The sequence below is a fragment of the Epinephelus lanceolatus genome, chromosome 4 (genome assembly GCF_041903045.1).
Source record: "Epinephelus lanceolatus isolate andai-2023 chromosome 4, ASM4190304v1, whole genome shotgun sequence".
Taxonomy (NCBI): domain Eukaryota; kingdom Metazoa; phylum Chordata; class Actinopteri; order Perciformes; family Serranidae; genus Epinephelus; species Epinephelus lanceolatus.
Window position 1 is genome coordinate 1,680,001 of NC_135737.1, and position 14,487 is coordinate 1,694,487.

The window sequence follows — 14,487 nt, forward strand, 5'->3', positions numbered from 1 at the left end:
ATTGCCAGGTTAATGCCTTGTGCTTCTCAGCTTATACATGTACATAGTGCTGACTCATATCTATGCATTTCTCTGAAAGGTTTAGTGATGGAGGTTTAACTAAGCACTTCTGTTTGAATAACTCTAATGGTCACAGCAGCCTATGGAAATGTTCCTAAAACAAAATAGATACTGTGGAGAAAGGTTGACAGTTTGTAAACTATACATGTGATGTTGTTTATGGATAAAACATGGAAAAGCATAAAAACTGTTCAACTGCTATGGTGCAGGTGGAGGTGAGGGCTCTTTTCTTCTTCATTGGGACTTCTGCACTCCAGATACAAATACATTGGAGACAGAGAGAGACAAACAGACAGAGAGAAAGAGAGATAGACAGAGAGAAACAGAGACACAGAGACAGAGAGAAAGACAGTCAGAGAGAAAGAGAGACAGAAAAAGAGGGATTTTTTTTGTTAACAGCATAGTATTTAAAGGAGCTATATGTGACATGCAGAAGGATATCTGTGATTCAGAGTGTGGGGCATTATTGTCTGCACACAGTTCTCAACATGGAGGTGGGTGAGCCAGTGGCTAGCTAACTGTGCTAACTCCATAAGCAGGGCTAACAATGGCAACATTGCTGACAGAGCTAACATTGTTACCTGGGGGAAACTGGAGGGTGGGAGCCAGCTCCCACAGTAACGCCAGTAACCCCGGTATGAGCAAAGTGCAAAGCGGTATCAACGAGCTAGAGTAGTGGTGCAACTAGTGCAAAACCTAGATTATAATTTAAGGTTATATTGCTTTTATGAATCTGATAATTTAGTTTGAAAGAACATGACAGATATATGAGTCCAGGATGAGAGTGTCTGTAGATGTTCCTGAGCCCCCTGTCCTGACTCAGAGGGGACTGTTGTACAGGGAGATGGCAGCTGGCCAGATGGACCTCTTGTAATACTCCTTGTCTTACTAAAAATGCTCCGCTGTTCGGCCCGGATGTGGTAGAGAGGATACGATACTATTTAGTATGCCAGAAATAGATTTAGCATTTTGCGGGATGATTTTTTGCACAGTTGCGATGATCATTTAAGATTTGAAGAAAATAGATGGGCTTGTATGATTGTAGGCCCACAGTGTTTGTGCTGTTATTGTTCAGTCCAGTGAAACACTCATAGACTGGTGACTTTTTCTTGTCTACGACACTAATACTCCTGAGGTCTTGTGACATGGACTAAAAGAATGGTCCTCAAGATCCTGATTGAAGGCTTGTCTTCACCATCCAAATAGCTGTAAAGTTTTGAATCTTAGTACACATTTGGATATGCTGAATACTTAGGCCTCAGCATGCATGATGTCCACTAGGGTTGGGTCGGTATGAGGAAAAAAAAAAAACGGTTCGGTTTTTGTAAAAAAAAAAAAAAAAATGCATCAAGTTGGTAATACCAGATTTTCGCCACTTGGGGGCACAATTGACTCATTTAAAAACGACCTTAGGACAACAGAGTGACAGTAACAAGTTGTTTCTTTTATTCCTTACAAATAAATTTTGCAGCTTACTCAATCAGTGCAAACAAGGGTTGCCTCCTTCGCCTGGCTCAAAGCCAAAGTGTTGCCATAGTGGCACATTCTTTGATTTCGTCGAGGCTAAATTGTCCGCCATTATCGACTCCCCGTCACTACTAAACAACTCCAGGCTACAGTAGAGGCCTTGGCGCATATGCACTCGCACCCCCTAGCTCAGTCCTCGCCCCACCCCCCTCTCTCTCCTGCTTGCTGTGCGCTTGGTGAAGAGGCAGACACAGGTGCTCACAGACTTGGGCGTACTATAAGCGGAGCGGACTCCATGTAAAAATGTCCGTGAAAAATCCCCGCGATGTGGAAATACATGCCGAACAGTCTTTTGTGTGACACTGGTGCGCGGAGTGGAGTCCGCGTGGTCGTGCTTTGCGTGCACAGGGCTTGCAGACATCCACTTTTACCGGGCGGACCTCCGCGGAGTCCGCTCCATGTACGTTCCGCCCAAGTATGTCTCAAGAAAAAAAAAAAAAAACCCGGTCCAAGACGGAGTACCGAACCAAATTGGTATTACCGAGAACCGACCCAACCCTAATGTCCACCACTAACTTTTTGCTGCCTTTCTTTTGGGAAAAATCCAAACCTTTAATTTTGTGATACGGTCATCACGTACTGTAAAGACGAAGATTTGAATCATCATCCAGTAAGCCCTAGAGGAAGAAGTTTTACAAGCATAGTCTTACATACCTGTCAACCTAAATGTAACAGAAATGTGGAAAGGAGTGATGATTACTGTGCAGAAAGAAAGGCTGTGCACAGCTCTACCTTTTCTATTTTGCTGAATGCTTGCAAGGTTGGCCATACAAATCCTGATCCAGACCAAACCACTTAAATGCCACTGTAGCTGACAGTGCTGCCAGGAGCCATGCAGGGAGACACTCCATCAGGATTTGTAAGTCAGGGCAACAGAATGCTAAATACATTGTCAGCCCACTTTTGAACAGACTGCTCTTTGGCCTTACAGTACTAAAAAGCAGCACCAGCATTGTGATTAATAAACAGAGTCAAAGCTTACTAAATGTGACGACGACAACAACAAGAAAAGTAAGTGATTTAGTAAACTTTTGTGGACACAGAACAGTTGTTGCCTTTGCTGGAAATTTGATTGGCCGCCTTGCTTTTATTTGTGAAGTTTCCACAGCACAGTCACTTTTTACACTGCTGCACCACTATGTTTTCAGGTGTTCCATCCGTCTGTCTGTCCCATTCTCGTGAGCACGATATCCCAGGAACACCTAGAGGGAATTTTATTACATTTGACACAGACATCCACTTGGACTCAAGGATCAACTGAACATAGATTTTGGTGATGAAAGGTCACTTTGACCTCTCAAACACCTTTTTTGACCATAAATCTAGTATTCTTACACTAATTATGACTAAATTCCCAGAAATGTCTAAAAGGATAAAATGATGAAGTGATAACATTTTTTATCTAAAAGGACAAAGGTCAATTTTACTGTGACATCATATTGCTGTCTGGCCATTATTCAGACACTTGTATTGGGGATCCACCTTGAAACTGTGCTGATACGTATTTAGCTGATATTGAGCTTGAGTTGCTTGTCGTTGTACCATGTGACAAAGCTCCTAATCTGTCCTCTGGACTACTCTGTAAAACTGGTATCTAAGTGAAGAGAGCATGTTTCTTACTGGAAATTATCCACTCGAATCATACATGTCAGCATAGTGATAACTTCCATTTTGCCAAAAAGTACACTTCATACCTTTTATTAAATTCCTTCATAGTCTTCACTACATATATTATTAGTGTGGATAGACATGGATGTAAACTGTAACTTGACTGGTTGGGGAGGCAGTATTTCTAGTTTCCTATTTTGTTGTGTCAGCTTTTTTAGGCTCCTCTCTGCTCTGACAGAGTGCCAGTAGAGACTAATGAATGTTATCTAATGTATATTATCAATCCTGTTTTGAATGGCTTAGGACCAAATACCATAAGCATCACTATTATAAAGAAAGCATAGAGCACAGCAGTTTGTCAGTGTGCAGAGTTGAGCATTGACAGTTGTACTCAGTTGAACTATGTATTCAGATATTTAGAGTAGTTTTGTCTTGTCTTGTTGTTTGTACAGTTCGTATTTGTGAGACGTCATGTGGTACACGTTGAGCTATTTGAAAACATGATACACTTCATGATAATGACAAAAGGCAGTAACAGTCGCAATAGTTTTTACAAGAGAAATGAAAATGAAGGTGCTAAGTGGAGTTACTTGGTCATACATTCAGTCTAAAACAATGTGTTAGGTAGTGTATCCTGTATCCAGTCATGGTGGCTCAGAAGTTGTTGAATGCTGTTGTAAGGACTAAAACAGTGAGGGTTACTGTTTGTTGAGTCCCAATGACGAGTCCGCGACATTTATTCCTGTTAGCTGCTGGGTTAGAGTTAGCTACTTTAGACCTCTTGGTCAAAGACTCCGGGCTTGGTGTTGTGCTTGTGTGTGTTGAGAAACTGTCAAATCTTGTGGGAGATGTCCAGGCAAACCGCATGAGGTCCCCAGATTCATTCACTCCTCTTTTGTCCTGATATATACCTGTCTCAAAAAGTGCTGATTTCACCTGGGAATTAGATGTAATCTCTGCAGTCCTTGCAGGTGATTGGCCATTATATTCTTCACCTCTGCTGTTAACCCATAGTGGTGGCTCTGTGAACAGTGCAGAGTGCCACTCCCTTCCTGGTGTTGCCTGATGAGTTTGCCCGCATATAGGTCTTGTATAGCAGGGACAGCCTAGTATGGTAGCACGGGTCTGCTCAGCCCACGTCAGAAGCTTTGTTATGTTTTCTTCTTCTTCACAAGCCCAGGGGTTATCCCCAAGAGTCATCACCTCCAGCCCCATCAGCTTATCAAATATCCCGTCATACAGCCAGGAGAAGCGATTAGCATGCAGATAGAACTTAGCCAGCCTCGGCAGCCGATCCAACGATCCAGGCAGGATCTGCATCAAATAATTATGAGACAAATCAATGCTCTCCAAGTTGTGTGGCATATTGGTGGGCACTGTCCAAAATCTGTTGTGACTGAGATTGAGAGCTTTGAGACTTGGAAGTGTGTTGTTGATGAAGACCACTCTCTCCAGCTCATTGTCCGACAGGTCCAGCACTTTCAGATTCCAGTGATAAGCTGTATCGTTTTTGTCCAGCAAGCGTAGATGGTTCCCTGCCACTCGCATGTCCCACAGAGACCGCGGCAAGGCAGGAGGCAGGGTCTCCAGGCGGTTGTAGGACAAGTCCAGGGTTCGCAGGTGGGCATAGTGGGTGAGCTGGTTTTCCAGTTGCTGCAAACTGTCAGAAGAGTGTAATATTAAATTCTTATTATTCTTACACTGCTGTCCTACAAAATGATGTACCAAAACTCATTTTATTAGCAGTCTCATTACTGTTATTATAGAGGCAGGTAAAATCTATATTCAACTTCTGCTGAACAGCATACACTAAGAACTACGAGATGATGGGAAATGCTAAAATGTAGTGTAATTCTACATTACTACAAATTGACTCTTTAATGTCAGTGACACAGCATTGTCTATCTCAAGTTTGCTGACATTAGCCACCATAATCACTGATTATATCTGATCAGCTTCAGTTGACCATTTATTACTTAAGAGTTCAACTTGTCATTTGTAAGAGGAAGAAAGAGTTGGTACCTCTTTCATAAGCTTCATAGATACATTCACAGTGCTTTCCTACAGCATTAGTTATCATCCTGATGCTTTACAATGCAAGTGTATGAATTATGGTGAGCTGTCCCCTACTCTCTGATTTGGTCATGTTAGAGGCTCAGACAGATCATTATCTGGAATAGCTCCATATTTGTAACAGTGGGGTCCTTGACAAGCTGTTTTACCATCCACACACTGGCACAATATTTCTTCTTTCTAACTCTAACCCTAGCCTTTTTCAGAAGAAATAGATTCATGAGTGTTGAGCTAACCTTGTAGCCTCTCTTAGCTCTTATATGCACAGGAATCCAGTAATTGTTGAAGAGCAGGCCTGTTATGAAAATGACATAGCAGAGCTGCAGATGCTTACCTGTTAAAGGAGAGGTTGAGAAAGTGGATGTTGTGCTGCAGACCAGGCGGCAGCTTGGTTAGGCCTCGTGAGGAGCAGTCCACCACACGGTGTCCGTGGCTGCAGGAGCACACGGTGGGGCAGATGGACAGCACCCAGCCTCCTAGCAGCCCACACAGCAGCAGGAGGAATAGGCAGAGCAGTGAGGCAGGGCTGACAGGCATAGTCAGGGCTCTGGAGAATGACAGAGAAGTGTTGGGAAGGATACAAAGACAGGCATCATGAATTGATTGTAAAAAAAAAAAAAAAAAAGGAAAGTTAAGGGTTTATACAGTTTCATGCGTGATGGATTTGATTTTCCATATGTATTATGGTAAATTAGTTCATTCAAATTCTGCCCTGTTGTTAAAGAGTCTCATTTTGATACTGTTATGACAACTGGATTTCAAAAGGGTGCTAGTCATCCTGATTGCCAACCAGCTTGAAGCTCTGCCAGTGGGACTGGAGCTCAGAGTACTGCAGTGAAACTCAATTCATTCAGGGCATTAGAGTAACTGTGTGTCCGCAGCAGCAGATGATGTTTTGATCGAAACACTACAGGTCCGTGTCAGTTTATGTTATCAAAGACAGGACTGTGGAACATGTTAACACCCTTTAACTGTTTTCCAGAAATGTCCTCATGTCGGTGCGTTATTTGGTTGATGATGGCAGTTGATGCTCTGCTGTGCCATCACTTAACTCCTCTGTTTGTTTCAGTACTAAAATATTACTACTTTCAATGTCTCCATGCAATACTAAGAGGAAAAATCTCTGCATAGTGACAGAGCAGGGAGTAGTTTCCTGCGCACTGCATTATCAAGATTCCGAAAGAAATGATTCACTGCTCAGGTGTGTGTGGGTCACATGTTTTTCCTTATCTTCCTATTTCAAATCACTCACCTCATCCTCTCTAGTGTTGGTCTGTCATCTCTCCTTTTCTCCTGTCGTCTTGCTCCAGCAGTCTTTTTCCTTGTTTTTTTTTTTTTTTTTTTAATTGGTTGTGGTTGAAAGGTACTGGTCTCACCGTCTTTTCTCTGTCTGTAAAGGATGCTGTGGCAGGGCATTAAACATCCTGGCTGCAAGCGCCGGCCGCCATCCTGCTTATCGTTCTGCAGGGTCCCGATGCAGCTGGAGGTTTGGGTTAGGAGGAGGAGAGATGCATCGAGGGGAGGGAGAGGGAGAGAGAGAGAGAGAGAGACAGAGAGAGACAGAGAGAGACAGAGAGAATTGCAGCAGCGGCCAGCTCTGCTGCTGATGAGGCAGGCTGTGTGTGTGTATGTGTTTGCTGACAATGGCATGCCTCACAGCAGCAGCTTTCTCTCTCTTATGCACACACATTCTTATAAACACTTTATTTTAGTAATGAATAAAATTATTTCAGCTCCTGATGTTGTTTAGGTTCAGTGTGTCTGCTTCCATCAGCTTGCTTTCCAGCAGCAGACATAATCTCTACTACTATCTGGATTAAAGAGGCTGCAGTGGATTCTTTTGTAATTCCTATGTATGGAATGACAATGTGAAAATAATGTGATAGTGTGTAAGGGGTCTCTTGTACTTATGAACCCACAGACAACTTAAATCTAAATCTGCAGATCTTTATAGTAAGTTTGAGGTCATTGTTGTGCTGTCCAGCCTGCAACTTCAGTCTTTTGGTCCCTTTCAAATTTTTCTGCTGCAGCTGGCAGCTGTTTTCAGAAAAGAAGCTCTAAAAGCTGCGACCTGCTCAGCAGCACACTAGACAGACACAGCCAGAGACTAGCAGGTTAACGTATCACAGCATTTTGCAGCGAAAGACTGTTATTTTAGAGCAGGCCAGAGATTAAATGAGAATGAAAACAGGGCTTCCATATTCCACTGCAAATAATTGCAGATGTTGTTCTGTGTCTTCTGGACATTTGATACTATGTGAATGCCAAAAAATGTGATCATCATGATTATTTTAAGGCCCAGACACACCAAACAGACTTAACAGTACTAGCGGCGACAAAGACCCCCTGCTGCGTCACCTGACGTAGCTGTGTCTTGGCCAAAAAGTTGCACATGGACACGCAGCAAAGACTACAGCCAATGGCCAGCCAGCATGTACAGTCTGTGCCTGCATGAGAGGAAATAGCTCTCTACACCAGCAGACAGTGGTAGTCTGTAAATCGTCATTCCAAAGGGGAAACCGGAAGACCATCTTTACACTAGTAAGCCAGTCAGCACATTAACAACACAATCCAATGTTGAAAGAACAGAACATATTAAACGTGAGCCTGTGAGCCTGTGAACAGTAACACAAACCATCAGGAAATGTTTCTGCTAAAGAGCTCAATAGATAAACAATAATAATCTGACCTTATGGAACAAGTTTGCGCGGGTCTTATTCCCTGTGGACTTAAGCTCTTTGTGTATTTCTCATTTCTGTTTCTCTCTTCGTGCACTGAGCTGAACTGCCAGTCAGAGTGATTTCATTCACAGACAGCCTCGGCTGTTGCCTACATCGATTTCAATGTGCTGAATCTGCAAAAAGGGAAGGGGGCCAAGAAGGGGAAATGATATGGGACACACCACACGGACTAGGGCGACAGAAGCTCACCAACGGCCCAACACTGACCAATAGCCTGCTGTCAGCTTGGTGTGTCAGGGCTTATAAGGCCGTGACACTGAAAACATTAAGTGTTACTCTTGCATGTAATACAATGTAATGAAATAATGGAAACACACATAGTAGGTTTCCTGCTTTTAATGAAAACAAACTTTAATTAAGACGTATTGTTTGAACTCTTAATTTTTATTTCATTAAACATCACAAAATCACTTTTGTCTGACTAGAACATTCCACTGCTGGCACTCCAGAATGAAGGTAGCACATGGCTGGAAGCACTTTTAGTTTTCTTGGCTCGTGGCCATGCTCATAGGGAATCAGAAAGTAAACAGAGCATCAGTTCATGTGTTAGGTTCCTCCCTTTGTCAGTAAAATGACTATTAAGTATGACTATGGTTTCGGTTTAGCTAAAATAGCTATATGCTGTTATCCTGATTGCAGTGAAGTCGTTCACTTTGTTTTTGGTCTGCCATGTTAAAGTAATTTGAGGCAACCAGTTAATGATCAGCTGTAAAATTATTTGATAGTTGGAAGTAGATTTCCTTTTAATTTTACGTTCAAAAGCACAGCCACAAGAAACTCAAAACCACTTAAAGTTATACAAAATCTACACTAACAAAATTTGAACAAAACAATCATGATTATTACTAACTTGCAAAGAAACAACTTGATTAAATACACCTACATACTCTTCTTATGACTCATAGCCTAGAAATGACACGCTGTGAAAACCGCATAACCACATGGAGCAGAGCACTTAACATCTGAAACCATTAACCCACTGTGGCACTGAGCAGTTCCCCCTCCCATCTTACACTTCCACCCATTTCTGATATGCCCTTGATTGCAAATTAAATTAAAAAGGACTCAGTAAACCAAACCAGACCCCAGGGCTTAGGCTGCACCAATAGTAATGGTGGCAATTTTTTAATCTGGATCCAGATTCACACCAAAAATTAATCACTAACACTAACAAATAAGCTAATGATGACTATCATATTTATGAAGGCCAATTAAACAAACTACAGTGAATCTACTTGCCTTGCAATTCCACAAGTTTTCATTTTGTGTAGTTCATTCTAGTGTTTTGTTTTCTTACAAAGCCTTATATGAGTAGTCTACTTCTGTTTGCCATATAAAGACTGACAGTCCGCAGTAGGTGCAGCTGGGAGCTAAAAAGTGCAAAGCCTGAGGAAAATGGAGTACTGGCTGACAGTCCTGTTGCCATTGGTTTCTATTGATGGTGGTGCCCACACTTCCACTGGCTCACTATGAGGAGCAAAACTCCCTTGAAAGCAGATATTCGAAAATCCCCTTTTTTCGGACTCAAAGCACAAGCTTCACAAAACAAATTCAGTTATGACTAACTAATCTACAAGTCAGATATTGAGAAACTAGCTCTTGAGAAATGTTTGGAAAGTTTTGAAACCTGCTATATAAACTACAGAGGGCCCAGGATACTGACCCTTCTTACTTGTCAACTGTAAATGCTACATTACTCTGCAGATAGCAAATCAGTGAGAAAAACAAATATTTGCAATTACTTCGACTGACTGGTATGTCAGATAAAACATGATTCAGGATTTTTTTTTTTGTATTCACATAATCTCACACCTAAGCCAATATGTAGAAAATGCAAGCATTGCATTATGGCACAGCTATTAGTTGTTTGTTAAACAGTATGTTGTTACCTAATAACTGTTCTCACCACCACACGACCTTCTACTTTTCATCACATGCAAGATGAATACAAAGGTGCTTGCATGCATCATATGCTTATATTTTCTCCATAAGCACTCATCACAGGTCGGAGAGGGCAGACATGTTGGGAAGAAAGCATTTTAAATTTACACTCTTCAGGTCTGGGTGACATTTTCACATGACGATAAAGAAAATATAGCAGGGGTCTTGTGTGAGAATCCCTGCAGTGGTGATGGACAGAGACACAATTACCCTGCCTGTAGTTAGCTACAACCAGGGTGACTTACAGTGAAGACTCCAAGTAGCCTGACTTATGACCTGTGCATCACACATGAGTACGAAAGCGTAGAACTGCCAAGGCAGAAAAAGGGAAAAAAAAAAAAAAGTTTCTTGTTTTTCACATTTTTACAAGATATTTTCATGTTAAAAGTTTCATGTTATAACAAGATAAATAAATACACTGTTATAGCAAGAGAAGTTTCTTCTTTTTTTTTGTTTTTACAAGAAAAGCTTCTTGTTCTAACATGAAGACATCTCCTTATAACAACTTTTCATATTATTACTTGATACTGTTCATTTTGTCCCCTGGTGTGGCATTCATATGCTTCCAAAATTGAGGATCTGACAACATGAAAAAATGCTTTTTTTACTTGTAGTTCTGACACTTGGGGTTACTTAATAACATTTTCCTTTTGTTGTTCTTGCTATACTGTAATGGTTTTTGTTGTTGTTGTTTTAATTTTGCAGTAGTGACCTAGATGAATATTGCTTCTCTCTTGTCATGATTTCCTCAGACGATGACATGTTATTTTACTGTGTTCTCAGTCATATTTGTTGCTGCCTTGAAGCCAGTGAAAGTGGATGTGTTGTGGTCTTTGGAGCTTAAGTTTAATTATGGTTGCTCAAAGTCATAGTTCAATTGTCCTGGGGCATAGAGCAGGGGTTTTATTGATTGGTCTTATTTGGGGTTTGCAGCCTCCACATTGTTATCTGTGTACACCAGGTTGCTCTTTTGTGAAGAGGTCACTGAGACAGGGTTTTCAACCTCTCTGGAGCATCTCCTGTACTTTTCATTTCTGGAACAACTACAGCAGTCCCATTGCTTTCTTGTACATAATTTCCATCCACCTCTCGACCAAATGTAGTACCTTGTGTCATGTCTTCTAACTCCTCATCTGTGTCTGGGAGCATGGACAACCTTTTGGTGAGGCTCTGAGGCAGGAAGCTAGACAGAGAAATTCGGTTCGATGACCTCAGTGTGACCTGGCCATTGTCGGCTCCACCCTCAAGAAATGGTGAAGGACCTGCCCAGTCACTAGTTGTTATCTGCTGCCTCCGAAGGTTCCATTGCTTTATATAGATGAGTAGGAATCCTACCATCATCAGTACCAGGGCTCCACCTATCAGCCCTGCCACTGCTTTACTGTGGTCTGTGCCCTTATTGAGCATTGCTTTTTTTTGTAGAGGATCTTGTCTTTCCTTTGCCTTGTTGATGTGGATAAATGGTGTCTTTTTTGTGGCAACTGAAGTTTTGTATAAACCTGTTGGCTGCATAGCACCATGCGTGACATGGCTTGTGGTTGTAGATTTGTATTCACCAGGCTTGGTAGAACTGGTTGTGGTGGAGATAAGTTCTGTAGACAATGTTGGACGTGTAGATAATTGGGTCATTTTATCACTGCTGAATGGGCTTTGAGTGGAGCTGCTCAGTACTGACGGTACCCTTGTAGCTGTGGTTGGGATGCTGGTGTGACTGGTAGCAATGGTTATTGCTGATGTTATGACTGTAGAGCTGTTGAACTGAGAATCAGTGGAATTGGTTGGAGTTGCTGCTGTTGTCTTTGAAGGCATTGTTAGAGTACTTTGCAGTGAAGGTTTAGTGGTGGAGTTTGTAGCTTTTTCCTCTGCTGGATTTGCATCAACTTTGATAGACGGTGTCATGTTAGGACCTGAGACCTCTGACAGTGGGTTTGAGCTGAACGCCTCCTGTGTTGTCAGCTGGTCATGAGTGAACTTATTTGGTGTTTCCTGTGTTTCTGTCATGGCATCAGTAAGGTTTTTATTGTGGCCAGATGTCACTGCGCTACTTGCTGTCAGTGGCAGCAGCCATATGAAAATGAGGCTTACAAAATGGATGCTCATTGTTTTCTTAAGTCTTGAGGCTGGTTGCTGTGTCTTCATAGCTACAACAGAGGAAGTTAATTTTGTTAGATATGCGCAGCATACAGTCTGAAGCAATGTGCTGTTATGAAATGTAACCTGGTGTTGCATCATTCATTTCCCCAAAATGCAACTTTACATAGGCATAGGATTCAACAGTACATAGAGGGTATACTTAAAGCACTGCAGTTTTATTGGACTTGCAGTCGTCTCTCCACTGGTCTTTAGTTACACTTTACAATGTTAAAATAACCTACTATAAATGAGGTTTTCTATTCAATCAAGAAAGTAAGTGTTGGCTTTGATAATGATGATGTTTTTTTTTTTTGTTTATCAACTTTTAATTATCACTTCTCAGTCACAAATTACTCCAAAGTGCTTTAGTTTTCATTATCACCTCTAAGTTTTGGTAGTGGGACTGTTTTCAATCCACTCAATATATAAAGAAGTTGTCTGTAAATAGATTAGTTATCTTTGGCTCATTCTCTGTACACTTTTATGTGGACACTTTGCCTAAATTTTAGCTCCGGCATCAATCCAAAGTGCTCAAATTATTAGGTGGGCTTAAAGCTCCATTAATAATTCAAAGGAATAAAATGTACTCACCAATGACTTTATACCAATAACCACTATAACCCGTTGGCTGTGTTGCTCCAGGATGTGTGAAGAGTTATGGTAATGGGATATTTTGCTGTTGCCCGTCTGGCAGAGCGTCCCTTGCAAGAACTAGGGGCATAGTAGGCTTCTCTCTGCTGAAATTGTGACTACTCTTGCCTCACTTACAGGAAGTGTGACATGTGAAACTGATGACAATCCTCTGCATCTTCAGTCTGCTGTGCTAAACATAGTAGTTCATGTTTCAGCCTTACTTCACTAAGAAATGTTAAAACAGAGCTAAATTGAAACATGTAGTGTACATGTAGGCCTGGTGGCTTGCACATGTTATTAAGGTTCTTGCAGCTATTAAATTGAGATCATACATGGCCCTTGATTCTGTTGAGTCATCAAGCGTGGTAACCTGAACAGTGGCTGCACATCTATACTCAGGGTCCATGTACCTGCTATGTCAGATAGGCATGGACATGACTCACTTTTTTTAAATGTGCTCTGTGAGTCAGCCTTGCACAAATCAAACACTGAAACTGCCTGGGTAAAAGCACAGTGACATCTTATGACATAAAGCTTACACATTTTAAACCACACAAACTGTTTTGCAGTTGTGTGCCATGTGCTATGATAAGAGTTGCTGATCAAGAGACTGATATAATGATGAGGTTGACAATACTTAATTGTCTGCCCAGATGCACTAGACCAAGAGTCTACAATCTGTTGCCCATGCAGTTGAACATTAACCTCAGTCTAATGGCCAGAGGAGCCTCTGTTTAGCCTTCTTAATGCCCTGGTAACACGGAGACGCGTTGCTTCAAAAACAGTGTGGTGCACCTGTGGAGAGGACCAAGGACCATGTGCAACTGGGCAATCAAATGTGATTAACGGAACAACACACACAAACTACTTTTCTGTCATCTGATTGATTTGATTGGCTGCCTGGGCCAAGTGTGACATTGACAAGCAGTGCGTAGAGTATTTGAACTTTAATGCTTGTCTGAAAACTACTAGAAATAACATAACACACTGTGTAAAAGAGGAGTGCATGCTATGCTCAGCGTACCACAAGAAAACAGGGGTTTGCTGTCAACACATTTCTGGTGATGTTTTCAGTTTGAACGAGGCCCAACTGTGTTTCTTTACAATGCCAACACCCCAAACCTCTCTGTTACTACAGCTGTTTTTTAGTCACATCGACTCATGCACAGGGAATAATAGGTAACACGTTATTTGAAGGGGTGGGCATTAGACTGTCATGACACCAGTCATGACCATGAAGGAGTCTTTATTAATGTTAAGACTGTTGTCATTTAGTGTCCTTTGATCAGTTGTGACAGTTTTGATTTTAAGTAAACATTGTTTGAGATGTTTTTGTTATGAAAACTTGACATTAATCGAGACAGCATGACCTGTCATAAGCATGCCATGGCAGACCCAAGCATCCAACTTACAGAAACTGTGTTAAGCTTTATGTGTTAATGTCACAGGGTGGAAGTGGAATGTTTGGAAGGGGCACTGCACTAGTCTTAATTAAGAGTCCAAATTGCACCACTGAAGTTAAGGTTAAGAGAAATATTTATGACAAAGTTATTTGTAGTAGTCTCATGACTGACATTGTAATGCACACCCCTTCAAATAAAGTGTCACCAAATGATGTTCTTAATAATGATAGTAAGAAGAACTACCACACCTTAAATACCTAAGTATTTATCATCTGGCTATTCATTTTTTTTTTCAATTATGCTTCAGTGCTTCTTTTAATAACTACACTCACTAAAGAAGCCAATATTAATAAAGGGATAGTGACTTG

At 41.4% G+C, this 14,487-nt stretch overlaps 2 protein-coding genes and 1 non-coding gene across 8 annotated transcripts in view; 1 reads left to right on the forward strand and 2 right to left on the reverse strand.

Annotated features, from left to right (window-relative positions):
* The window catches only part of nf1a (neurofibromin 1a), a 286,700-nt gene that overhangs the window by 208,619 nt on the left and 63,594 nt on the right, over window positions 1-14,487 (forward strand). The gene's annotated exons all lie outside the window — the stretch shown is intronic.
* On the reverse strand, window positions 3,272-9,021 carry LOC117260302 (oligodendrocyte-myelin glycoprotein). Of its 2 annotated transcripts, XM_033632274.2 has the most exons (3): window positions 6,521-9,021; window positions 5,603-5,815; window positions 3,272-4,855 (listed from the first exon to the last, which is right to left on the reverse strand). In XM_033632274.2, exons 1-3 carry the CDS (start codon window positions 6,916-6,918, stop codon window positions 3,850-3,852), a joined length of 1,617 nt encoding a protein of 538 aa, XP_033488165.1. In that variant the 5' UTR covers window positions 6,919-9,021; the 3' UTR covers window positions 3,272-3,849. The 2 variants fall into 2 exon arrangements, with proteins under 2 accessions (XP_033488165.1, XP_033488166.1); XM_033632275.2 differs by lacking the exon at window positions 6,521-9,021 and having other exon boundaries at window positions 5,603-5,938.
* Window positions 10,013-12,860, reverse strand: LOC117260304 (uncharacterized). The gene is made up of 2 exons (XR_013490927.1): window positions 12,675-12,860; window positions 10,013-12,091 (listed from the first exon to the last, which is right to left on the reverse strand). It is a non-coding gene; the product is annotated as an uncharacterized LOC117260304 (transcript).